Source organism: Tamandua tetradactyla, chromosome 18, assembly GCF_023851605.1.
Source record: "Tamandua tetradactyla isolate mTamTet1 chromosome 18, mTamTet1.pri, whole genome shotgun sequence".
NCBI lineage: Eukaryota > Metazoa > Chordata > Mammalia > Pilosa > Myrmecophagidae > Tamandua > Tamandua tetradactyla.
In genome coordinates, this window is record NC_135344.1 from 55,914,375 (window position 1) to 55,941,292 (window position 26,918).

Here is a 26,918-nt window from a genome sequence, read left to right on the forward strand (position 1 = left end):
TATAACTGCTTCCATTCTCCACTTTATCTGTGGGTACACTCACTTTTAGCCATCATTTTTATAGTGTTGAGTCACATAGCACTACATGTTCATTCAATTATTCCTGGATTCTTGTACAAACTTCGGAGCTCAGCATTTAAAGAAAAGCATTAGCAAACTCAAATGTATCTGGAGAAGGATGATCAAATTGATTGAATGCTCCTAAACCATATCCTAAGGAATAGCTGAAGGAATTGTGTGTATTTATTATTTATCTTGGAGTAAAAAGATAAAGTATAGGCAGGATAATTGTTTTCAATAATTGGAAAGTCTGTCATGTAAAGGAAGGAACAGATTTGTTATTACTTGTTCTAGAAGGCCCCACTAGAACCAACCTGTGCAAGTTATGAAGAGAAATGTTCAAATATTCTCTGATGAAGATCACTGATTAAATCTACTTATTTTGGCTTTGCCTAAGACTCTAGTACAGTACCTTATGCACATCAAGGCTTCGGATGTGTATTGATTGAATTGAATTGGCTTAATTGAAAGAATAAACTTCCCTAAGAGGAAGAATAGACTGCCTTTTGAAGGAAAAATATTTCAACAAATAATTTCAACAAATGCATGTTGATTACCTACAGAGCACTTGTCCTTATGCAGAATATCTGGAATATAAAGACATTAACATCCTACTATTGTAGAAAACTCCCATGTGTCAGGCACCCTTCAAAATGTTTCTCATGTAGTCATTGTTTCACAGCAACCTCATGTGGAAGGCACATGCATTCTCTCCGATTTAGTTTGGAGGAAACTGAGGCAGATGGAAGTTATAACATATTGTGTCACAAAGCTAGTAAGTTGTCAGGCTGTGATTTGAACGCTGGCAGTCAGGTTCCAGAAGGTTCACAGCTAAGCATTATGATAGCCTGCCTCCTGTAATGAAAAGCAAAAGGATGTACATACACTAAAGGACAAAAAGATTTTCAGATTGGAATGTAATCTATCCTCGTCATTTCTCTGGGGATTCCCTGACCCGTGTCCGTCCTGTCCTCCTCAGTGCCCCTGGTCTGCCTTACATTCAGTCCAATCTCCACCTTTCCTGGATCACCTTTTCAGAGTGCAGACCTGAGCCTCCCAAGGTCCTCTGTGGTTTGCCTCCATCTGAATTTCTCACCTTGTCTCTCTCAGCTCTGCATCAGACCTTGTGGTGAGATGTGCCAGTTGTGCAGATGTCTTGTCTGGGGAGAGAAACAATGTTATTGTGATCGTTAAATAATCAATATAAAGTGCTTAGAATAGGACCTAGAATGTAATCACTATTCAGTAAATGTTAGTATTATTATTTCTGTTTATTTCAATTGAGCCTGTCAAAATTGCTGTGCCCCAAATATAGCTTATTCCTTACTTCCATCACTACACTTAGCATTGCATCAGAATAGGTTAAAATTTATTGTATCGCCTAATTAAAAACTTCCAAGGTGAAGTGGGTAAGAGGCAGGGCCCCATCAGAGTTTTCCCCTGCTTCCCTGAAGCTTCCCCAGCTTTGCTTCCCCCTCGCGCTGCTGGTCCCTCTGCGCTGGTTCCCAGCAGGGCTGCAGAGAGCTTTTGGTATCAGCAGGAACTGCAGGTTTCTTCAATGGGAGGGAAAATGTCACTTCCCATGAACGCCCAACAGAAGTTCTGAGCTTCTTTCAGATTAAGTCTAGTTGGTCGCCTGGCATCTTGAACCAACAATTTTTATCAGAATCATAGGATTACCCTGTTAGGATTACACCATTTGGAGCCCACCCCTGGAGCTGGAGGTGGGGACAATCCCTCCTTAACTGCATGGCTTCTACACAGAGAAGCAAAATGGATGTTAGGAGGGAAACACACAGCATCCACCTGACTGTGTTTTCATTTCACTTTGTACTTGTAGCCAGTCCATTTCTATTGGTTCTATCACAATCGAGACCAATCATGGAATGCAAGCCATCTTTGATTCAGCACTTCTTAGATTGCATTGTTAATTGCTACAATAATAAAACTTGATTTCATTTGACTTGTTCAACCCCTTATCCAATCCGGAGTAATCTCTTATTTCATTGAACATAAACCTTCACTGATAACTCCTTCAAGCCATCTTAGATAGGACCACCCCAACTAGCCATTTTCTTATACCATCATGGCTAAATCCCCAAAAATATTTCAAGGATTCCCTCTGTCTTCATAAATCCCTTTAATAAAATATAACTTGACTCTGAGTGTACCCTATGTCAGTTATTTAATATGTTTCTGATGATTCTCAATGTGCGTTAGTTAATGATAATCCTGATGATTCTTGACTGGCATGCAAATGTATGCTACAAATTCTTGGGATGGTTCCTAAACAAATGTAAAATAGAACAATATTTTTGTATCACCCATATTTAACACTGAGATCTTCTACCACATTGAAATATTTACAGTGGGGGGAAGGTCAAAATGAGAAGTAGGTTGAACAATATATTCATCAGTAATCTCTGTGAGTGCTTTCCCTCTTCCCTATCCTGAGAAAAATAAATGTTTGCAAGGGCTTTTAGTTTTAGTCTTGTACAGTCTTTAAATGTTTTGAAAAATATCTAAATTGAACACTAGAATGTAAAATATGAGTTTAAAACTTTCCCTTCCAAGAGGAATATAAGAGTAAAGCTTTGTACTATTAAAGTATTTCATTATAATTAAAATTTAATTATAATAACTAAAAGTAGAAGGCACCTGTTAAATAATACAGGAAATCAGAGCAACAAAATGTATAATGAAGCACCTATAAATTAGTGTCTAGTAAAGGAATAAGTTTCTGTGCACTTTATGACAAAACACATTGAACAATTGAGCTATTACAGGAATAGACCATGAAACACTGTACCTGAGAAACTGTGAAAAATATTTGCAAAGAGCCTCATTATTCCACCTGTCCATAGCAATTTCACAAACTGTCTTCCATTAAAGTGTTACTTTGTCGTAATGTCAGACTGTGATCATTTTCTTTGATACTATAATAAGTTATCACAAAGTTAATAGCTTAAAACAACACAAATGTGTTACAGTTCCTGAAGTCTGACAGTGGCTAAAACCAAGGCATTAGTAGAGCTGCCTTACTTTCTGTAGACCCTAGGTAGAATCTGTTTCCTTGTCTTTTTCAGCTTCCAGAAACCATCTGCATTCCTGAGTTCATGGTCCCCCTACTTCACCTTCAAAGCCAACAGAGAAGAGTCAAGTCCTCATATTGCACCACTCTGGCCTTCTCTTCAGCCTCCCTCTTTCACTTTTAACAAAGCTTGTGATTACATTGGGCCCCCCTAGACAATGCAGGATCATCTTCCTGTTTTAATGTCAGCTGATTAGCAGCCTTAATTCCGTCTGCAACCTTAATTCCCCACTGCCATATAAGGAAACAGACTCATGGTGATTGGGACATGGACACCTTTGGGGAGCCATTGTTCTACCTACTACATTTGCCACTGTCATGTTTGTGCTCTAGATAATTGTATGTTGGTTATGCAATAGGGTATCATTGGAGGAAGCTGGGTGAAGGGAGCACAGTGACTGTACTATTTTTGCAATGTCTTTCTGAGTCTAAAATTATTTCAAAAGAAAAGTTTTAAAATGTGCTGTGGAGAATTAGGTAAAAAAAATGGCTTCAGAATTTCAGAAGTTGCTCACTTTTAAAATAGTAAATGCAGTAATAAATAATCAATGAAAGGTCATATTCCTCATGCAATGAAAGTAATGCAGTCAGGATTTAGTGCTTTATGAGCATTAATATGTTTCATAGTGACTGAATAAGATGGGCTCTATCCTAGTTAATGTCCCTTGAGATAAATATGATCCAAAATTGACCAAATATTATTAAACTACATATCACAGATTTAACTTCAATACCTATCAAATAAAAAGCTAAACTCCTTAGATCAGATTATTAAAATGTTTCATAATTTCTTTCAGTTCTTATACTTTTCCAAAAGATCATCACATATTCTTTCATGCCAGATACACAGGATGGATTTTATTGTCCCAGTTTTACAAGGAAAGTTAGGGCTGAACAATTTATGTTGTGATTTCTGGTTAAGGAAGGGAAGTGTGTTTATATTTGATGTCCTAGTTTGCTCCCCAAACAAGCCGATGGCAGGTGAAATGAACAATACAATACATAACCAGGTTCAAAATCAGGAACAGAATACAACAAACAAAAGTGGTGAATTAGATTGGAATTGTGGGCATGTTAGGCTTTGGATATGGAAGCTGCTGGCATATCAGATAGTTTAACGTCTGTGTGGAAGTAGGAAGCCAGGCTTATTGCTCGAAGGAGGGATAGGGACTGAAGTAGTGCCCTAGCCCACAGTGGGAAGAAAATGGAAAACAATGGAGCAATCCTCCCCTGAAGCTGGGGCATTTAGTGAACTAGCAGGTGTAGGGCAGCATGCAGACATAGATATAACCCACAAGTGGAGCACGAGCTCTTTTCCAGGCTGAACCTTCAATGGGTCTGTAGCAGAATCAGTAGCAAGAACACCAAGCCAACAAGGTAAAACATAGGTCTGGATGGGGTCCAAGGGATATTTGGATGCACACTGGAAAATTACTTGAAAAGGACAAATGAGCACAAAAGGAGAGAAAAGAGAGAGAGAGAAGGAAAAGATAAAATAAAGCATAATTTCCATTAAGAAAGAATGAAAGTTGTACTCCTGCCAAAAAATAAATCAGATGAAGTGAATATGAAAAATAAGCAATTTGAGTACAGGAACTTGGGGAAAAAAACAATACACAAGACTTCCGCAGAAGATGGCGGCTTAGAAAGACACACGGCTCTTAGTTCCTCCTCCAGAACAGCTACTAGGGGAGTAGAAATGATACAGAACAGCTCCCGGAGCCATGATAGAGATCAAAAAGACAGCGTACCCCATCCTGGAATGGCTAATGGGCTGGGAGAACCTGCTCCGGTGAGATCGCCAAGGGGTGCGGGCTTCCCCAGGCTGGGGCGGCAAGTGGCCGGAGTCCCTCCCTTCCTCCTTCCCGGGCCAGGTGGGACAATTGGACAGGCGGTCCTCTCAAGCCGCAGCAGCTGGCGACCCCCCCACGCGTGGCCCCCCAAACCAACTGGGAGAATTGGATTGGAGATCCCCAGGTCGCGGAGAACGGTGACCGTGGTCCCTTCCAAACACGTGACTTCTCGGTCCGGCTGGGAATGGAGCACTCTCCCAGGCCGCGGTGGCTGGTGCCCTCGTGCCACACTTGGCACCCCGGGCTGACTAGGAGATTCGGACGGGCGCTCTCCCGGGCTGTGGCGGCCGGCGACCCTCCCCGTGTTCAGATCCCCAGGCTGGCTGGCACTCTTCCAAGCCACTTCAGCTGGCGAACCTCCCCCATGGCGAGAGTTTTCCAAAGTTAAAGGACCCACAGCACCTTTTACTGGTGGGACCCGCAGACAAACGTGTGCCACGAGCGCCACCTACTGGGCAGGATAAGAAAAACAGAACCCAGAGATTTCACAGAAAAATCTTTCAACCTGTTGGGTCCAACACCCAGGGAAATCTGACTAAATGCCCAGACACCAGCAGAAGATAATGGATCACGCTCAGAAAATTAAAAATATGGCCCAGTCAAAGGAGCAAACCAATAGTTCAAATGAGATACAGGAGCTGAGACAATTAATGCTGAATATACGAAAAGAAATGGAAAACCTCTTCAAAAATGAAATCGATAAATTGAGGGAGGACATGAAGAAGACATGGGCTGAACAAAAAGAAGGAATAGAAAAACTGAAAAAACAAATCACAGACCTTATGGGAGTGAAGGACAAAGCAGAAAAGATGGAAAAAACAATGGATACTTACAATGGTAGACTTAAAGAGACAGAAGCTAGAATTAGTGAATTGGAGGATGGAACATCTGAATTCCAAAAACAAACAGAAACTATCGGGAAAAGAATGGAAAAATTTGAGCAGGGTATCAGGGAACTGAATGACAATATGAAGCGCACAAATATACGTGTTGTGGGTGTCCCAGAAGGAGAAGAGAAGGGAAAAGGAGGAGAAAAACTAATGGAAGAAATTATCACTGAAAATTTCCCAACTCTTATGAAAGACCGAAAATTACAGATCCAAGAAGTGCAGCGCACCCCAAAGAGATTAGACACAAATAGGCGTTCTCCAAGACACTTACTAGTTAGAATGTCAGAGGTCAAAGAGAAAGAGAGGATCTTGAAAGCAGCAAGAGAAAAACAATCCATCACATACAAGGGAAACCCAATAAGACTATGTGTAGATTTCTCAGCAGAAACCATGGAAGCTAGAAGACAGTGGGATGATATATTTAAGTTACTAAAAGAGAAAAACTGCCAACCAAGACTCCTGTATCCAGCAAAATTGTCCATCAAAAATGAGGGAGAAATTAAAACATTCTCAGACAAAAAGTCACTGAGAGAATTTGTGACCAAGAGACCAGCTCTGCAAGAAATACTAAAGGGAGCACTAGAGTCAGATACAAAAAGACAGAAGACACAGGTAGGGAGAAGAGTGTAGAAAGAAGGAAAATCAGATATGATATATATAATACAAAAGCCAAAATGGTAGAGGAAAATATTATCCAAACAGTAATAACACTAAATGTTAATGGGCTGAATTCCCCAATCAAAGGACATAGACTGGCAGAATGGATTAAAAAACAGGATCCTTCTATATGCTGTCTACAGGAAACACATCTTAGACCCAAAGATAAACATAGGTTGAAAGTGAAAGGTTGGGAAAAGATATTTCATGCAAATAACAACCAGAAAAGAGCAGGAGTACCTATACTAATATCCAACAAATTAGACTTCAAATGTAAAACAGTTAAAAGAGACAAAGAAGGACACTATCTACTAATAAAAGGAACAATTAAACAAGAAGGCATAACAATCATAAATATTTATGCACCAAACCAGAATGCCCCAAAATACGTGAGGAATACATTGCAAACACTGAAAAGGGAAATAGACACATATACCATAATAGTTGGAGACTTCAATTCACCACTCTCATCAATGGACAGAACATCTAGACAGAGGATCAATAAAGAAATGGAGAATCTGAATATTACTATAAATGAGCTAGACTTAACAGACATTTATAGGACATTACATCCCACAGCAGCAGGATACACCTTTTTCTCAAGTGCTCATGGATCATTCTCAAAGATAGACCATATGCTGGGTCACAAAGCAAGTCTTAACAAATTTGAAAAGATTGAAATCATGCACAGCGCTTTCTCGGATCATAAAGGAATGAAGTTGGAGATCAATAATAGGCGGAGTGCCAGAAAATTCACAAATACGTGGAGGCTCAACAACACACTTTAAACAACGAGTGGGTCAAAGAAGAAATTGCAAGAGAAATTAGTAAATACCTCGAGGCAATTGAAAACGAAAACACAACATATCAAAATCTATGGGATGCAGCAAAGGCAGTGCTAAGAGGGAAATTTATTGCCCTAAATGCCTATATCAGAAAATAAGAAAAGGCAAAAATTCAGGAATTAACTGTCCACTTGGAAGAACTGGAGAAAGAACAGCAAACTAATCCCAAAGCAAGCAAAAGGAAAAAAATAACAAAGATTAGAGCAGAAATAAATGAAATTGAAAACATGAAAACAATAGAGAAAATCAATAAGACCAGAAGTTGGTTCTATGAGAAATCAATAAGATTGATGGGCCCTTAGCAAGATTGACAAAAAGAAGAAGAGAGAGGATGCAAATAAATAAGATCAGAAATGGAAGAGGAGACATAACCACTGACCTCACAGAAATAAAGGAGGTAATAACAGGATACTATGAACAACTTTACGCTAATAAATACAACAATTTAGATGAAATGGACGGGTTCCTGGAAAGACATGAACAACCAACTTTGACTCAAGAAGAAATAGATGACCTCAACAAACCAATCACAAGTAAAGAAATTGAATCAGTCATTCAAAAGCTTCCTAAAAAGAAAAGTCCAGGACCAGACGGCTTCACATGTGAATTCTATCAAACATTCCAGAAAGAATTAGTACCAACTCTCCTCAAACTCTTCAAAAAAATCGAAGTGGAGGGAAAACTACCTAATTCATTCCATGAAGCCAACATCACCCTCATACCAAAACCAGGCAGAGATATTACAAAAAAAGAAAACTACAGACCAATCTCTCTAATGAATATAGATGCAAAAATCCTCAACAAAATTCTAGCAAATCGTATCCAACAACAGATTAAAAGAATTATACATCATGACCAAGTAGGATTCATCCCAGGTATGCAAGGATGGTTCAACATAAGAAAATCAATTAACATAATACACCATATCAACAAATCAAAGCAGAAAAATCACATGATCATCTCAATTGATGCAGAGAAGGCATTTGACAAGATTCAACATCCTTTCCTGTTGAAAACACTTCAAAAGATAGGAATACAAGGGAACTTCCTTAAAATGATAGAGGGAATATGTGAAAAACCCACAGCTAATATCATCCTCAATGGGGAAAAATTGAAAACTTCCCCCTAAGATCAGGAACAAGACAAGGATGTCCATTATCACCACTATTATTCAACATTGTGTTGGAGGTTCTAGCCAGAGCAATTAGACAAGAAAAAGAAATACAAGGCATCAAAATTGGAAAGGAAGAAGTAAAACTCTCACTGTTTGCAGACGATATGATACTATACGTCGAAAACCCGGAAAAATCCACAACAAAACTACTAGAGCTAATAAATGAGTACAGCAAAGTAGAAGGTTACAAGATCAACATTCAAAAATCTGTAGCATTTCTATACACTAGTAATGAACAAGCTGAGGGGGAAATCAAGAAAGGAATTCCATTTACAATTGCAACTAAAAGAATAAAATACCTAGGAATAAATTTAACTAAAGAGACAAAAAGCCTATATAAAGAAAACTACAAAAATCTGTTAAAAGAAATCACAGAAGACCTAAATAGATGGAAGGGCATACTGTGTTCATGGATTGGAAGACTAAATATAGTTAAGATGTCAATCCTACCTAAATTGATTTACAGATTCAATGCAATACCAATCAAATTCCCAACAACTTATTTTTCAGAAATAGAAAAACCAATAAGCAAATTTATCTGGAAGGGCAGGGTGCTCTGAATTGCTAAAAATATCTTGAGGAAAAAAAACGAAAATGGAGGTCTCGCGCTGCCTGACTTTAAGGCATATTATGAAGCCACAGTGGTCAAAACAGCATGGTATTGGCATAAAGATAGATATATCGACCAATGGAATCGAATAGAGTGCTCAGATATAGACCCTCTCATCTATGGACATTTGATCTTTGATAAGGCAGTCAAGCCAACTCACCTGGGACAGAACAGTCTCTTCAATAAATGGTGCCTAGAGAACTGGATATCCATATGCAAAAGAATGAAATAGGACCTGTATCTCACACCCTATACAAAAGTTAACTCAAAATGGATCAAAGATCTAAACATTAGGTCTAAGACCATAAAACAGTTAGAGGAAAATGTAGGGAGATATCTTATGAAACTTACAATTGGAGGCGGTTTTATGGACCTTAAACCTAAAGCAAGAGCACTGAAGAAGGAAATAAATAAATGGGAGCTCCTCAAAATTAAACACTTTTGTGCATCAAAGAACTTCATCAAGAAAGTAGAAAGATAGCCTACACAATGGGAGACAATATTTGGAAACGACATATCAGATAAAGGTCTAGTATCCAGAATTTATAAAGAGATTGTCCAACTCAACAACAAAAAGACAGCCAACCCAATTACAAAATGGGAAAAAGACTTGAACAGACACCTCTCAGAAGAGGAAATACAAATGGCCAAAAAGCACATGAAGAGATGCTCAATGTCCCTGGCCATTAGAGAAATGCAAATCAAAACCACAATGAGATATCATCTCACACCCACCAGAATGGCCATTATCAACAAAACAGAAAATGACAAGTGCTGGAGAGGATGCGGAGAAAGAGGAACACATCCACTGTTGGTGGGAATGTCAAATGGTGCAACCACTGTGGAAGGCAGTTTGGCGGTTCCTCAAAAAGCTGAATATAGAATTGCCATACGACCCAGCAATACCATTGCTAGGTATCTACTCAAAGGACTTAAGGGCAAAGACACAAACGGACATTTGCACACCAATGTTTATAGCAGCATTATTTACAATTGCAAAGAGATGGAAACAGCCAAAATGTCCATCAACAGACGAGTGGCTAAACAAACTGTGGTATATACATACGATGGAATATTATGCAGCTTTAAGACAGAATAAACTTATGAAGCATGTAATAACATGGATGGACCTAGAGAACATTATGCTCAGTGAGTCTAGCCAAAAACTAAAGGACAAATACTGTATGGTCCCACTGATATGAACCAACATTCGAGAATAAACTTGAAATATGTTGTTGGTAACAGAGTCCAGCAGGAGTTAGAAACAGGGTAAGATAATGGGTAATTGGAGCTGAAGGGATACTGACTGTGCAACAGGACTAGATACAAAAACTCAAAAATGGACAGCACAGTAATACCTAATTGTAAAGTAATCATGTTAAAACACTGAATGAAGCTGCATCTGAGCTATAGGTTTTTTTTTTTGTCTGTCTGTTTGTTTGTTTTTCTTTTTTTTTGTACTATTATTATTATTTTTATTTTTTCCCTCTATATTAACATTCTATATCTTTTTCTGTTGTTTCTCTAGTTCTTCTAAATCGATGCAAATGTACTAAGAAATGATGATCATGCATCTATGTGATGATGTTAAGTATTACTGATTGCATATGTAGAATGGAGTGATTTCTAAATGTTGGGTTAATTTCTTTTTTTTCTTTAATTAATTAAAAAAACAATAGGCAAGATAAATACTACATTAGAAAAAGACAGAAAAATGTGTGAACTGGAAAATAGTTCTACAGAATTCACCCAGATTACAGATTAGAAAGGAAAAGAGTACTTTTTCCTACATGTGACAGAGAAGTTTAGAACAAAATCTAAGATGTATTGAAAGGATTCCAAATTTAATTATAGTTTCAGGAAAAAATGTGAAAAAATGCTGAAATTAGTTTGTAAAGATAACTCAAAAAAATTTACCAAAAAAAGGAGAAAGGTATGAGTACTCAAGTAAATAATATACCACAAATACAAAACATGATGATTAAAAATAAATTGTACCAAGGTACATCATAATGAATTTGTGGGTAGTTCTTTAACTATTATGTTGGCAACAGACTTTAATCAATGACAATGGATGGTAGAAGACAATGGATTAATATCTTCAGTGGACTAAGAGAAAATAATTTCAACCTCAATTTATGCTCAACTACCATCATTCAAGAAGGAAAATAAAACAAAATTAAGATAATTTATAACTCCCTTTTCTTAAGAAGAAATGCTTAAGACTGTAGATCAATGAAAAAGAAAGTGAATTCAGAAGGAATGTGTAGTTTCAAAAGTTAACAGTAAATGCAGAAATTGATAAGATACCAGTAAATGTATTTAAGGGCTCAATAAGTACAATTTAATAGAAATATTTCAAGTCTGGTCAGGAGGAGAAATATTTCAAACTTGGTCAGGAGGAGACTGTTTAATAGTTGATTAAAAATAAGGTCCTTGTGATAATTTAGGTTTTATTTTAAAATTGATAAAGTATTGTTCAAAAATTTTAAAATTAGAAATAATATTTCTAATATTATTAGACTACATATCACAGTTTAACTTCAAAGAAGTTAGAAGAGAAGCAGAGAGAAAAACAAAAGGAAGTTTATATAACTTTAGGAAACCGAACAGTCCAACAGAAGAAGGAAAAAGAAGGAATGGAAAGAGATAACCAAGAAACATAAATTAGATCATAAAAATAAGTCCAAAGTTACAATGAATATGTAATTTGCATCTGATATGTTCAGAATGAATTTTAAAACAATCAATTAAACAGAATCCATACAGTTTATAAAGAAACTTTATAAACTAATGCAGAATTGCACTGAAATGTTGAATATAAGAAATGGGGGGGTTAGGAAAAATACCAGACAAATATTAACCAAAAAAAAAATTCTTGCAGCTTATACATAGTAAAGATAAAATTGGTGTAGTGATATGAATAACAAGGATAAAAAACCATAATGGAAATAGAGACATTGAATAATAATAAAAAGAAAAAGCCATTGAGAAAATAAAATGGTCACGAATCTCTGCCTTCTGAGGGCTACTGGTTTATTTTGGAGGTAACTGGGCTACCCGAGGAGGGTGACAAACCCCAAGGGGTATGTCAGAGTCCCAGAGGCAGCAACAACTACAGAAACCTCCAGCAGGAGTAGCTCAAGAGGCTGACAAGAGGGGACATCCAAGTGGTCTCGGGTAGAGTAAATAGCACAGATGTGAGAAACTACGTCACATTAAAGGAACCATAGCTGTGCTCTCTCCCTGGAGCAGGGAGCTTACTGAGGAAGAGAGCAAGGGCAGCATTCAGAGATCTCACTCCAGCCCCAGGAGTAAGCAAATCATTTTCAAAAGCACACTGCAGTGGGAGCCTAGTATCATATGATTCCTCTTAGCAAATCCCATTCTGTATCCACAAGTGTCCTTATCAAACCCTAACCATCTTCTGATCCTCATTACATTTTCTCCAGACCTCCTGGGTCCCTGAGGATTAAGAAATGGATTGGAAATGAGGCACCTAGGCAGTCAGGGCTGAAGCTTGTCTGGAACGAGGCAATCGCTGGGAAGTGGGAGATGGAATGGTTAGAAAGGAACAAGTCCCTGGGTGAGGGGTTGGAGGATCAGACCCAAGATGGGGGTTGGTGGTGGTGCAGCATTCACGGGAGCAGGGAGGAGATGCTGTGTGGGCACAGATGAGACCGAGAGGTGTGAATAAGGACAGATGATAATGAGCTTATAAGGCGGCGGATAGGGAATTGAAGGAGTTCATCGCTGAAGGTCTCCATTTGCTCTGGGAAGGGAGGGCAGCGATTGCAAGTGCCGCAGCTGCTCTAGGAGAGGAAGGAAGCCAGGGACACCCGCAAGGACAGCTGAGGTGAAGGGTTGGGGTCGGAGGGCCTCGTAGCTCTGCTTCTTCTACAGAAACCTGCTTACATCATCTGGTCTGAACCCACCTCTCCAAAATCCCACCACTCCCTTCTTAAAATCATAAGCTTCTGCCTAATTGGACAGCAATTAGTTCTCTTTTATGTAAATTTCCTCCAGCTAGGAATTCATTTACTTAAGTTCCCAAATGCTTCTTTTGGTAGCCATGGTAATTTAACAGAAAAATGTTTTAAGTGTGGGAAAAGAAGAAAAGACAATGAAATAATTATTTGTATATTTCTTTTCATAATTAAGATTGGAATAAATTGATAGAATTTGCTAATAAAAATAAGTATCTATTTCTTAAATAAAGAAATATTTGTTAAATAAAGAAATAAAGAAAGTATCTTTCAGTATTTGAGTTGTTTATGTTTCTCCATTTGAAGGTTAGGACTAAGGATTTAAAAATATAACTAGAAAATCCTTCAATTACCCCTATTTTGTAATTGGAGCTCCTAATACATTTCAACCCAACATGCTTATTTGCACCTATGAGGACAAGGCATTGTGTTTATGAGTGAGAGAGGAAGGGAGTATACAAAATGCAGGAAGCATTTGACCATAGACAAGTTGTATAATGCTTGCACATAAAACGACATTATTCCAAGTAATTTCAATCTCCAGTAGTCTGCACTTTTTCTGCAGGCTTGGAGGTGGATATATGATCTCCAAATAGGTATGTTTCCCCATCACAGCTGACCTTCAGGTTTGCTTAAAGCAATACTGCTGCTTCTACAGGCTCACCTTTGTTTAATGAGAGCCATTTCCTAACGCCAACTTTGGGTTAATGGACTGAGATCAGAGAAAATCAAACGTATCTCTCCGTTTTACACCAGATTGTCTTTCTGCCTTGTGGCTTTAATTACTCAATCCTACTCACATCTGCCATAATAACAATTATGGGTTTTCTACTGCCTTCTCACCCAGAAGGATATGTCAGAGTAGAGCAACATCTCCTGAAGAAAGGAAGGGCAAAGTCTTAATCTTTCTCCAACATCATAGGTAATAATTTTCCTCTGCAACCCCCCAAGGAATACTTTTTTTGGCTCTCACATACACCATTCCCATAGGTTTGTAGCTCTGTTCTGATTTATGAGTTTTCTTCTATCCTCTCTCTTCTAAGATAAGTTTTAATTACGTGGGCAGATTTTGAAAGTCTCTTTCTTCCTGTAAACAACTATTTCTTTGTTAGTAGTAGATTTTATTTAACTGGTGGCTTCCCCCATCTGAACCTTCTTATGTTTGCAGGAATTATGCCTGTTCGTTGTTTAACTGCAGCATCAGGTGAAGAGAAAGCTGGCTGCAATTCACAGCTTTCCTTGAGAGTTTCAACCTTGGAATCCCGTGAATGGCAAATGTCTCTTGGGAACTTGTCTTTCTTGCACATGTTTGGAAAGCTTATAATATTTTAGTTTTGATTTAATGTAAGAGCAGAAAAGGACCCATCAAATAAGCAGTAAGATAATACTCTCAGTTCTTATGTTTACTCAAAAACTTTCTCTGTTATCAAAGTCAAGAAAATGCTTGAAAGGCTTGAAAGTGTTAGTGAGAATATTAGCAGGTGACCCTTCCCTGGGCAGAGAAGAGGATTTTGAAAAAGCTCCTCAGGTGATCCTGAAAGTTGTTGCTCTTACTCTGGCCCCTTCCGGGTAATAATAAGAAGATACAGGGGAAAAAAAAGTATTTGTAATATGACTCTCTGTTTTTGTTTTTTTGTTCTGCATACAAATTTTAAATTTTGGGGGGGATTTTTTTCCTAATGAAGAAATTACTTTAATTACTTGAATGTATTCACATCTAATTCTGTCTTCTCATGTGACCTTTGAAACCGGTGTTTATGCAAAAAATTGTTTTTGCTAAAAATAGCTAAATACTATCTTTTAACCAGCGTAGCAATTTCCCACAGCAGTTTTAGCTGGCACCTTACCAAACACCTCATAAAAAGGCTCACTCGTTATTCTCCCAGAAGTTTTTGAAGCCTATTTGGATAAAAAAAGGGATACTTTTTAGACCCAGGAATGTCTGAAATGTCCTCACATTGAGGAAATACTTATTCAGGACACCCAGGGAGAGGTGTGGTCCAGGACCAAGTTACAGAACCGAGGTCTTTGGCCAGCATTAGATCCGAATTCTTGAACTTGACCTTATTGGCCAGGCTGCTACCATTTCTGCTCAGCATATAGAGTAGTTGCCTGGGAGCAGGGATTCCTACCCCAATTTCAGTGGAGGTGCATGAGCACCCTGGCGTTTTATGCAAAAATTTTGAGTGTGTTTACATTCTTCTAAGGAGAGGTTTCCCATTTTCATCAGAGACTCAAGAGTGGGTGCAACTTTAAAAAGCAGGTGAAGATTGCACTAAATGAGACTGCCCTTAAAACAGTCATTTCAATATTTCTCTCAATAAATTCACTTTGTTGAGAATCTGAGGTAGATTTCTGTAATTCCATATTATTGTAGGAGGGGGTCTCGCTCTCCTGACCTTTTAATATTGTCCTTTTATGCCTTTGAAGGATTTTAATGTAGCTTTTAAGTTAGAGAAATCCATTAAACTTATATGTGAAGAAAAGGATTGATTAACCCCCCTTTTGAACTTTATATATTTTTAAGAAAGGAAGTGCTTTTTCCCTGCCTTGCACGAATGCGCTTTACAAAACTGATTTGTTCAGCAATATATTCTCTTAGTTTTCTTCCCCTCACAATCATTTGAAGGTAGCCTAAAATCTATTTGACTCTTTATAATATAGAAAGGCAGAAGGCTGGTCATGCTTCTCCTGATGAAATGTTGGAGTGTGACTTACTAACTGTAGGATAATGCATTCCTTCGATAAGATACAAGTATGCAATGGGAAAGTATCTTTCTAGGGAAGTCTTTGTCTTCAGAGAGTCACAGTTCCTGTAAATCTGCAGGATGATGGATAATCTGCACGTTTATACCATATTTGCAAAGAAGTAGCATCAACACATACAACATAATTTTTGTTTTGTTTTGTTTTCTTTTCTTTTAACATATCCTAGTTTACATTGTGGAATGGGTGCTTAAGAGAAGGAGTGAAGGATTGAGAGTATACGGGAAATTCCATCATGTGGTCTTCCGAGATGAGGAGAACTGCAGCCCTCTGAAGTGGTCATGAACCCCAAACAAGTGTTCCTGTCTGTGCTGATATTTGGAGTAGCTGGGCTACTCCTCTTCATGTACTTGCAAGTCTGGATTGAAGAACAACATACAGGTAACACGTGGATATTTTTCCTCTTTTAATTATAATAAAGGTAGTCATTTTCCAATAAATAAGCTGTGGTATTTATAGATATATAGAAAGTCACAATATTCTGGGAAAAAAAAAGACACAAACTAAAACCCCTAGCTGTGAAAAGAAATGAAGATTTTCTGATTCAGGTGAGCATTTGCTCGGTGGCTTAGAGCGACACTTGACATTTCTGTTGTCTGAGGGGGAAGCAACAATGGAACCATTAGACCAGCAAGGATCACTTGCAGAGAATTTGTCTGTACAAATGTGTAACATTTACCCTACCTCTCTCTGGTGGATCCAGTAAATATTGGGCACATCCTAAAAGGAGCTGAGCTGAATATACAGCAACCTCTCTCTTTGAATTTCTTCCTCATTTTGTATAGCGCTCAAAATTGATGTAGAAATTCATTTATATTTATACTATAGTACTGGGGTCAGCAATTTTTCTCTGTAAAGGGCTAGAAAGTAAATATTTTAGGCTTTGCAGAATAGGACATCTCTGCACAACTCTTCCATTCTGCCAGTGTAGCACAAAAGCAACCATACATCATATGAAAACAAATGGCCCTGAATTTGTTACAATAAAACTTTATTAGCAAAAATAGGTGGTGAGCCAGATTTGGCCCACAGGCCTTAGTTTGCCAATCCCTTCTATAGAGCAATACATGTGGTGGTAGATTCAGTTGTCAACTTGGCCAGGTGAAGGCACCTAGTTCTGTTGCTGTGGACATGAACCAATGGTACATGAACCTCATCTGTTGCTGATTACATCTGCAGTCGGCTAGAAGGTGTGCCTGCTGCAATGAATGATGTTTAACTTAAGTGGCTGGTGCTTAAATGAGAGAGCTCAAGGTAGCACAGCCCAAGCAGCTCAGCATACCTCATCTCAGCTCTTGCAGCTCAGCCCAGGCCTTTGTGGATGCAGAAAGAAATCACCCTGGGAAAAGTTGTTGGAACCCAGAGGCCTGGAGAGAAGGCCAGCAGAGATCACCCTGTGCCTTCCCACGTAAGAACCTCAGATGAAAGTTAGCTGCCTTTCCTCTGAAGAACTAATGAAATAAATCCCCTTTTCTTAAAAGCCAATCCGTCTCTGGTGTGTTGCATTCTGGCAGCTAGCAAACTAGAACACATGTCTAGTACTTTCATTATTTGGTTTGCAATTGCTGCGTATAGCAGTGCTCAATTACTGTTAAATTGGATGATACTTAAAATGATAACTGTATTAATAAAGGAAATATTTTAGAATATCATAGAAATATATGGAGGCAGGTGTTGTGAAAATCATGTTTCCCATGGCTAGAAATTGACTATAAATCAAAAATAAAATAAAAACAGAAAGAAAAATGATCTCTTAATTGTCTCCATTTGGGACCCATTTTAAAATTAGCTTGATATAAAGCCCTTGAGTATCTACTCTGAAAGATCACACAATATTAAGTCACAAGTATGATAATTTACAATTTATTTCCATTTAAAAATTATTTTCCTTAGTTTATTCTCATAGACTCCTTGACTTTAATTTATTTAGTAAACCTTGTGGAAAACAGTTTGTATATAATTATTTTCTAAACAGTTTGTAATATATTGTCAAAACTTACTCCTAAGTTCCATTACAATTTACATAAACTGTATTATGCTGTTTTGTATATTACTGCAATATTGGTTATAATGATTTATCATATTTAATGAAATCATCTGTGATACAATATATAGGTTAATTCTGCCTCAAATAAGACATGAAACATAGATCCTATCACACAGTAAGACTTCAGCAGGTGTTTGCTGAATGAATGAATAGACTGAAAACTCACTGCAGACTGAAGACGGGAATGCAGCAAAGGAGGAAAATCAAAGAGATCTCATTATTGGAAGAAATGTGTAACCTCTTCTGTTAAGTGGATTCTTAATTTGGGTTGACAATTTTTCCACATGTTGGAAAATTATTTTCCCAGGTTAAGACCAGCTATGTAAAATATTTACCAAATATTCTCTTAATGTATATTTGTCATTTTCTGGAAGTAATTTCTTTGAGTCTCAATATATTTTTAAATGAATTATGCAACATTTTACCAAAGACTCCTCACAGTGAGGAGAAACATAAAAATCAGGATTTCTTTTGCTAATTGTCTTAATGGAGAAAAAGTTTAATCATTCTTCAATAAAACTTTCATCTGGAAGTTTGTTTTATAGTAGGCTACAGATCTGGGGTATACTTCTGCAGTCTTCTAGGTAGATAGATATCTGTGTATTTTATATGTGTTTTAAATAATATCATGATCATCAGCATGTTTAGAGACAACCTCTTTTAAAAAGATAAAATATCTGAATGTGCGTTTTTGATGTTCAGTTAAAAATTGGAATTCCTTGGACAGAATGACCTGGTTTTGGTTCCTGAAAACCCGTAGAAGTGATGCAAGTTTTGAAAATCTGAATGGTTTGGATCTATAAACTTTTCAGTTAAAAATGAGAACTCCTAGGTTTTTTTCATGCCTTATTTTGAAGCCTCTAAAATGTAATAAAACATAGACTATTTTCTGAGATTCCCTCCCTAGTTTTCCTGTTTCTTCTACTAAAAGAAAACATTTTAAAATTACAAAGATACATCTTCTACATACTCTGATATGTAGTAAACGAGTATAAAGAGAGAAGGATTTTTCGAGATCAAGAGGAAAATTGTGTGAAAGAGAAATTAGAATCTATCCAATTATATAACAGACATTTCCATAATAACACCCATTTTTTCAACACCAACATCAATCGAATTAATCATATTTTTGTGTTAATTTTCAGCATGGTATTATTATTCATTTTATTTTGTATTTTTTACCTAGTTGTTAAGAGGAAATGCTTTACATTTGGAGGGATCTTGAAAACTTAGCATCTTTCACACGTTAGCTATGTGACCTTGAGTAAATGACTTAACCTCTCTAAGCGTCAGTTTCTTTTTCTGTTAAATGAGGATAATAGTATTTTCCACATAAGGCTGTAGTGAGGATTAATGGAGACAGTACTTTCAAAGTCCTAGCACCTGACAGAGGTGCTGAATGCATGTGAGCTATTATTATTATCTGGGAAATGATGAAAAACATCTGCATACTTGTGCTTACTGATTGATCTTTCATTCAATATTATTTCTGGAAGAAAACCTGCGGAGATGCCAAACACTATGGTGACTACAAGGGATATAACACTGAACCCGATATAGTCCCTGTTCTCAAGGAGGCTAGATCTCAGGGACTGTATAAGAGAGAAGGACCCTGAGTCCAGACCAAGGAGTTGGTGCAAAAGGGCAGGGCACTGTGAGCGAAGGGAGGCAAGCCTCCATTATAGGGCAAAACAATGTGTTGGAACTAGGAGAAACAGGGCAATAACCTCACTTGATCATTTGCTGACTTGTTTGTTGCCTGTAATCATCACTATTTTATGGTTCTGTGAGGTGAGAGACCATATGTGTCTTTATTAACCACGGTGTTCCCACCCCATGGCATGGAACCCAAAGTGTGAGATAGGTGCTCGCTGTGGATGGAGAAATAATGCTTCAGTTGGTTTTTCCACCATCATAGTCAAGGGACCCCATAGGCTGTGTTTGAATACTTAGGAGAAAGCATTTACTACACCCCAAGGAATCCCCTCAGCTTTAAAGACACCTCCTCAGAAAGTTCGACATATTAAGCCAGACTGGTATTCTTAATATCTGCTTACCCGTTCTAGTTCTTTCCCTGGCATTTCATAAGGCTAATCCTTCTTTGTGGACTAGGCTGATCATTCTCATGGAGAATGAAACCCCAGATTTTTTAGCCATTTCATGAAAGAGATCATCTGGATCACTCTCCCCTGAACATAGCACACTTACTCTGCATCCTTTTTAAATATGAAGCATTCAATTATTTCGTGTAACTTGCCCGAGAAATACATACATCTACTAGAAGCTCCTATTAAGCAGTGGCAATTTATATGTTCATATTTTAAATCTGCAAAGCAGTAAAAGATAACACAGATTTAACTTCATAGTTTATGTTTTTATTTTTTCTGAATTTTTTCAGAATCAGGTTTAGTTTCAAGCATTCCAAACCAAAATTATTCCTTAGTTTTATCCTACATTTAAAAAAAAAATCTGCCTGAACAACTTCTGAGCATTTTCATTCTGGACGAATAATTTCTTAGTTATCATTTGATAATCTTTTCACATGTTTACCTTAAGCTCAGAAACTTCTTTGCTTTTCTTTCATACCTCTAACTTTTTCTAATTTCTATCAGTTGTCTTTCTGACTTAAACCACATGAGTATTGAATTAAGTTTAAGATTCAGCAACAGCGTGTAAGATCAGTCATGTAGCTGTAGTCCCAATTTTCAAAACTCGTCACCAATCTAGGTTCTGTAAGACTCCCAAATATGCTTTGCCTGAAAAATACATTCCTTTTGGTCAGTGATGTGAATTTTCTGTAATTAAGGTTTCTACTCAAATACTGCATGCTGTCATCAATGGCAAGATAGCCAAAACAGATGACTACTTTTAACCTTTTCTTTTTCAAAGCCACAATAAACATCAATAGTCACAGACTGTATTTTAACTGGTTTGTGTTTGTAGGAAAGTGAAAGGCAGTAGCTACAAGCTTCCTACGTAAACGGAGTAAAGCCGTCCTATTGCTTAATCTCAGTTGATTCTGGTCTTCACAAGCAAACTGGCCTCTGTGCTTCTGCTGTTTCTAAAGAGATTTTATCTTGCTTTTTTTTTTTTCAAATTAAGTAGGCTCTCTTCTGCTACACTAAAGTATGTTTTTGGTACATAAAGCTCTGCTTCTAGATTGAATTGGAATAAGTCTCTTCTTCTGAGCCTCTCTGATGAAAGAGTGCATTCTTTTCCCCCCAAATCAGGCTATTCATTCTGATCATGCTGTTATTATATGGAAATACTGTTTTCTCTTGGAAAGTCTTTATATACCCGAACTGGAACAAAGCCATTTTGGGCATGAAAGGACTTTATGCTAGCCGTCAGCCATACATGCAGAAAAATAAAATTGCTTTCTTTAAAAGTGGAACGGTCGAATTACTTCCTCTGATTTTGATGAGAATGGGAAGCATCTTCTAATCAAATGAACACATGCTCCCTCTGCCTGCCTCTGGATGCCCCCGGGCTCTGCTCCATTCCTCTTCTTTATCTTCTTAATGAGTGAATTTTCCCATCTCAGGGCCTTTGTATGAGCTGTTCCCTCTTCTTGGAGCACATTTTCCTGGTCTTTTCTCCACTACTGGTTTCTCCTTTACCTTCAGGTTACAGCTTAAGACATTAAGCTTAAGACATTTAAGCTCATTTAAGCTATTGCTGCCAGAATGCAATATACTAGAAATGGATTGGCTTTTACAAAGGGAATTTATTAAAGTACAAGTTAAAGTTAAAGGCCATGAAAATGTCTAAGGCATCAACAAGAGAATATCTTCACTCAAGAAAGGCTGATCCCATCTGGGGTTTCCCTATCACATGGGAAAGCACATGGTAGTGTCTGCTGGTTCTTTGCTTCTTGGATTCATCACTTTCATCTCCTTCCTTGACCATCCTTGTTAATTAGATATAGCTTGTTTGTTTCTTTGTTTGTTTTGTTTTGTTTTATAGGCGGGCATCAGGAATCAAACCCGAGTCTCCAGCATGGCAAGAGAGAATTCTGCCATGAGCCACCATTGTGCTGTCCGTCTTATAATTTTTTAATAAACAATTTATTTTTTAAAATTTCCTTTTGACACTTACCATGATATGTAATAATTATTTTTGTTTACTTCCATATAGTCTGCCTCTCTTGGTAAAATGTAACCTTCCTGAGGGCAGGGAACTTGTATGCTAGTTTCTGGTATATCTCTGGTTGCAACCCAACCGCTTCCCCCCTTTTCAGGTCCTGATTTGAAGCTTCACTTTGCCATGTACCCACCTTCCCTCCAAATTCAGTGTTCATTTTTATTCATTAAGCCACCTGTAACTTGACTTTCCCTATGGACTTCACCTTAACTCTCTCCACCAGCATTCCAAATCCCCTGTATCCTTGGGTAATGGTAATAGGGCTCCCTGCTTTTGCTCTGTGCCACAGAAATCATCCCACTAGAAGTAAGAGAGCAGTGGATGCCAACTTGCTTAAAATCTTCTGAAATTGAATAACATTCAACTGCCAAGATTCGCTAGAGTTGATTCAATCAATGTAGGTTTTTAAAAATGTAGTAATAAATCAAATGCATTTGTTCTCCAAATATGTTTTAAGTACATGTAAAAAATGATACAATTGCTTTGGTCCAGTGCCCATCCTTCTTCAGAACACTACCCCAAGCTTCCATTTCTTTTGGAGGGCTATTAGTCCTGCTACAGGGTGTAGCAGGAACCCCCACAATAGAGTGTCACCCTTCCTTTGGTTACAATCCTTTGGTACATTGCCAAGCACCCGACCAAACTTAGGCCCTGTTTTAGTTCACTAAGGCTGCCAGAATGCAATATACTAGAAATGGATTGGCTTTTACAAAGGGAATTTATTAAAGTACAAGTTAAAGTTAAAGGCCATGAAAATGTCTAAGGCATCAACAAGAGAATATCTTCACTCAAGAAAGGCTGATCCCATCTGGGGTTTCCCTATCACATGGGAAGGCACATAGTAGTGTCTGCTGGTTCTTTGCTTCTTGGATTCATCACTTTCATCTCCTGGTTCTAGTGGCCACCTCTCTGAGCTTCTGTCTGTCTCCAGTCATCTCCAAACATACGTGTCTGTGTTGGCTCTAAGCTCTTCCTCTCTTCGTGAACTCCTTTAAGGACTCCAGTACTAATTAAGACCCACCTTGAATTGATAGAATCACATCTCCATCTAATCAGAAAGTCACATTTGCATTAGGTGGGTCATATCTCCATGGAAACAACCTCATCAAAAGATTCCACCCTACAATAGGTCTGCTCCTATAAGATTGGATTTTCTGAATTACATAACAGTTTCAAACCAGCACACTGCACCCTCTGGATCTCAAAAAACAAGTTCTTTCCATATACAAAATACATTCATTCCATCACAATATTACAAAGGCCTTAAACTATTTCAGTAACAATACAAATGAAACAGTACAGAATCTCATCAAGTCAGTTATAGGCATGGTCTGTCTTAAGGCAAAAATTTTTCTCTGGCTGTGAACCTATGAAGTTTAGAAAAAGTTATTTCAGCCAATATACAAAGGATGAACGGTCACAGAATAAACATTCCTATTTTCATAGGAAGAAAAGGAAATCAGGGGTCACAGGACCCAAACAGTTCCAAAAACCAATAGGGCATTCTGCATTAGATTTCAAAATCTGAGAGGCACTTTTCCTCAAGGCTTGAGGAAGCAGCAGCCTCACCCTCTCCAAGGGTTTATGCAGTTTCCCTTCCCTCTTCAAACATTTGGGTTGCAACATTGGGGCGCCTTGGGGAGATCACCATTTTTCAGCATCACCCTCCTCAAGCATCTGAGTGGCACCCAGATGCTCTGTCATCTCAAGGGCACACGCTCAACCCCATCAGAACAATGAACTTGCAGCCAGGTTCCCCCTAATCCCTGGGGAATGTGCTCCACCCTCTCTGGGGCATGAAGTAGCAAAACTCTTCCTCAACAATGAAATGGAAGACCCACCCTCTGCTTCTATAGTAAACTTACCCTGTCCAAGTGCATGGTGGATCCACTCTCTTGTCTCATAATTTCCTAGCTCCAGACCTTAAACTCAATTGCTCTGCCTTTGAAGTCATTTTTCTGTCAATCTATCCCTGCTAGTTCTGACTGGCAGTGGTTCTCTTCATACAGATCTCACAAGAAACTTGTTGGTTTGGCATGCAGCATACAGAGGTCAAACCCATCAGACAATTGAACTTATCACAAATCCTTTCTCAATAACTCCATCTCCAATCCTGGTTTTTTATGAAATGGCTGACTGGTTCCATGTTTGGCTAAATCCTCATGTGGGGCCGTATTCTCTGGGAACTCATTTTTTGAAAGCTCAGAATTTTCCAAACTATCAGTTTCTGGTTTCTGTATACCCAAGAGTTCAGTTCTCAGCTTATCCCTTTCTGTCATGTTTTACAATAAGCTGCAAGAAGAAACCAGGCTGCATTTTCCACATTAAATTTTTTCAGCTAGATATCCAAGCTCATTACCTTCAAATGTTACCTTCCATTCAATATCAGGACACAATTTTGCCAAAGTCTCAGCAGCTTTAAAACAAAGGTCACCTTTCTTCCATTTTGTAATGACACATTCATCATTTCTGTCAAGGCCTTATTGGAAGAACCTTTAGCATCCAGTTTTCTACCAATAGTCTCTTCAGAGCAATCCAGGCCTTTCCTATTCACCTCCTCACAATTCTTCCAGAATCTTCCCCCACCCATGTAAAAAACTGTTCCAACATGTTTGGTATTTGCAATCTACAATATCCCACCTCTCCAGTACCAAACTCTGTTTTTTGTTTGCTAAAGCTTCCAGAATGCAATATATCAGAAATGAATTGACTTGTATAAAGGGGATTTATTAAAGCACAAGTTACAATTCTTCACTCAAGAAAAGCCAATCCCGTCCAGAGTTTCTCTGACATGGGAAGACAGATGCTAATATCTGCTGGTCCTTTGCTCCTGGGTTTCATTGCTTTCAGCTCCTGGTTTCAGTGGCCTCCCCTCGGAGCTTCTCCAAGCATCTCAAAATTTCTGTGTCTATGTCAGCTCTGAGCTCTTCCTCTCTTTGTGAACTCCTTTAAGGACTCCAGTAAACTAATTAAGACCCACCTTGAATGGGTGGGGTCACATCTCCATCTTTTCAAAAGGGCCCACCCACAAATGAGTGAGTCACATCTCCGTGGAAACAACCTAATAAAAAGATCCCACCCTACAGTAGGTCTGCCCCCACAAGATTGGATTTGGATTAAAAGAATATGGGTTTTCTGGGGTATGTAATAGCTTCAAACTAGCACAGGCAACCTCAGTCATGGTACATAACACCTCACTGGTCACAGTAAATTAGCAGAGCAGGGGATGGCTTGCTTTCCCAAGCCTAGCCAATGACTCACTTTCTTTAGGTTTTGGTTTTTGACACGTTTTGAAATATGGACCTGAGTGCCTGGACTATATGATACAAAGCTGAGAAGCTTGGGTGGCTGTTTCCCCCCAAGTGGGCTAGAACCACAGAATAAGCCTGTAGAAAGAGAAGAAAAGCAACAGAAAAGGAGAGGCAGAGTGGCGAAGACAGCTCCAGCAAGTGTTTGGGTCCCAGATCAGCTTCTACCAAGGTCCAAAAGTATTCCTGCCATTTATATGTAAGGAGGCTCAAATTGCAATTAAATCACCTGCAGCCTAAATAAATGATTCTAACAAATATAGTCTGGTTCTTACACCTCCATGACATCGCCAGAGTTCAGATGTGCTTCATAAAGACCCCCTCAGCCTCATTCATCTCTTAAGGTAGAATTAGTAACTGCCCTCCTTCACTGTTTTTAATTCATTTAAAATCAACTTAATTCCTTTTAATAGATTCTATAACAGACTGTAAAATACCACCTGGTTCACCACTATGCCCTAGCCAGTCTCTAAGTCCCTGGCATGTAGTAGATACTCATTAGTCTTTGCAGTTGAGTGAATCCACATGGAAAATCTAAGCACGATTCAGCCAAGAAAATGAGTGAGTCTAGTCCTGAACTTTGGATACTTTAGAATTTAAAATGTTTGCTTTGGGGTGGGGTAGGGGGAGGCAGATTTTTCTCTAGAAATATCCTGATTGTGTTCCTTGAAGTCAGGAATGTATTATGTGGAGAGGCTTTACATTCCTTTCTTTCTTTTCCTGCTTTGTTTTGCTTTTAACAAAAACCATATCATCATTGAGCAGACATGTTGTATGGACAATTCAGTAATTGAATGATGAATCCCGCAAGATGACCTTTCAAGGTCCTTTATAATGTTAAATCCATGTGGCTATCATTTGGCATCTAAAGGAGATGATAAGTAAACAAAGACAGTCTCAAAGTTCTCCATTTTGAGGATGCACAGGTGGTTCACCGGTAGAATGCTCGCTTTCCATGCGGGAGACCTGGGTTGGATTCCTGGACCATGCACTCCCCCCCCAAAAAAAGTTCTCCATTTTTGGAAGCAGTATTTTATAGTGTAAAGCACTGAGCTCTAGCTACTAACTTCTAACCTGCCTGCTGTCCTTGAACAAATTGATTACTCTTTCCAGATACTGATTTTTCTTTTCACATTTCGATGTTTCTTCCTAGCATTCTTGAGGTAACTGCCATCCTAAATTTGATATTTATTACCACATTCCTGTGCATGTGTCTACAGTTTTTAACATGTGTATTCCTAAAACATGTTTTTCATACTTTTAACCTCTAAAGGTTGAAGGCTACTTTTTCATTCAACACTAGGTTTTTGAGATTGATTTATGTTGATGCATGCAGCTCCAATTCATTCGTCTAACTGCTATGAACTATTTTATTATGTGAATACGCTATAATTTATTTGTCCATTCACCAACTGATGGGCATTGAGATTGTTTCCAGGTTTTTATTATCACACACAATCCTGCTGAAAGCATTTGTGAAAAATAACC

The 26,918-nt window shown here is 38.1% G+C and overlaps 1 protein-coding gene across 1 annotated transcript in view; it reads left to right on the forward strand.

Annotated features, from left to right (window-relative positions):
- Positions 1 to 26,918, forward strand: part of CHST9 (carbohydrate sulfotransferase 9) — a 277,877-nt gene that overhangs the window by 26,269 nt on the left and 224,690 nt on the right. The window contains exon 2 of the mRNA XM_077135734.1: positions 16,102 to 16,313. Within this exon, the coding sequence (XP_076991849.1) occupies positions 16,214 to 16,313 (100 nt within the window). The 5' untranslated portion in view covers positions 16,102 to 16,213. The remainder of the gene's footprint in view (positions 1 to 16,101; positions 16,314 to 26,918) is intronic.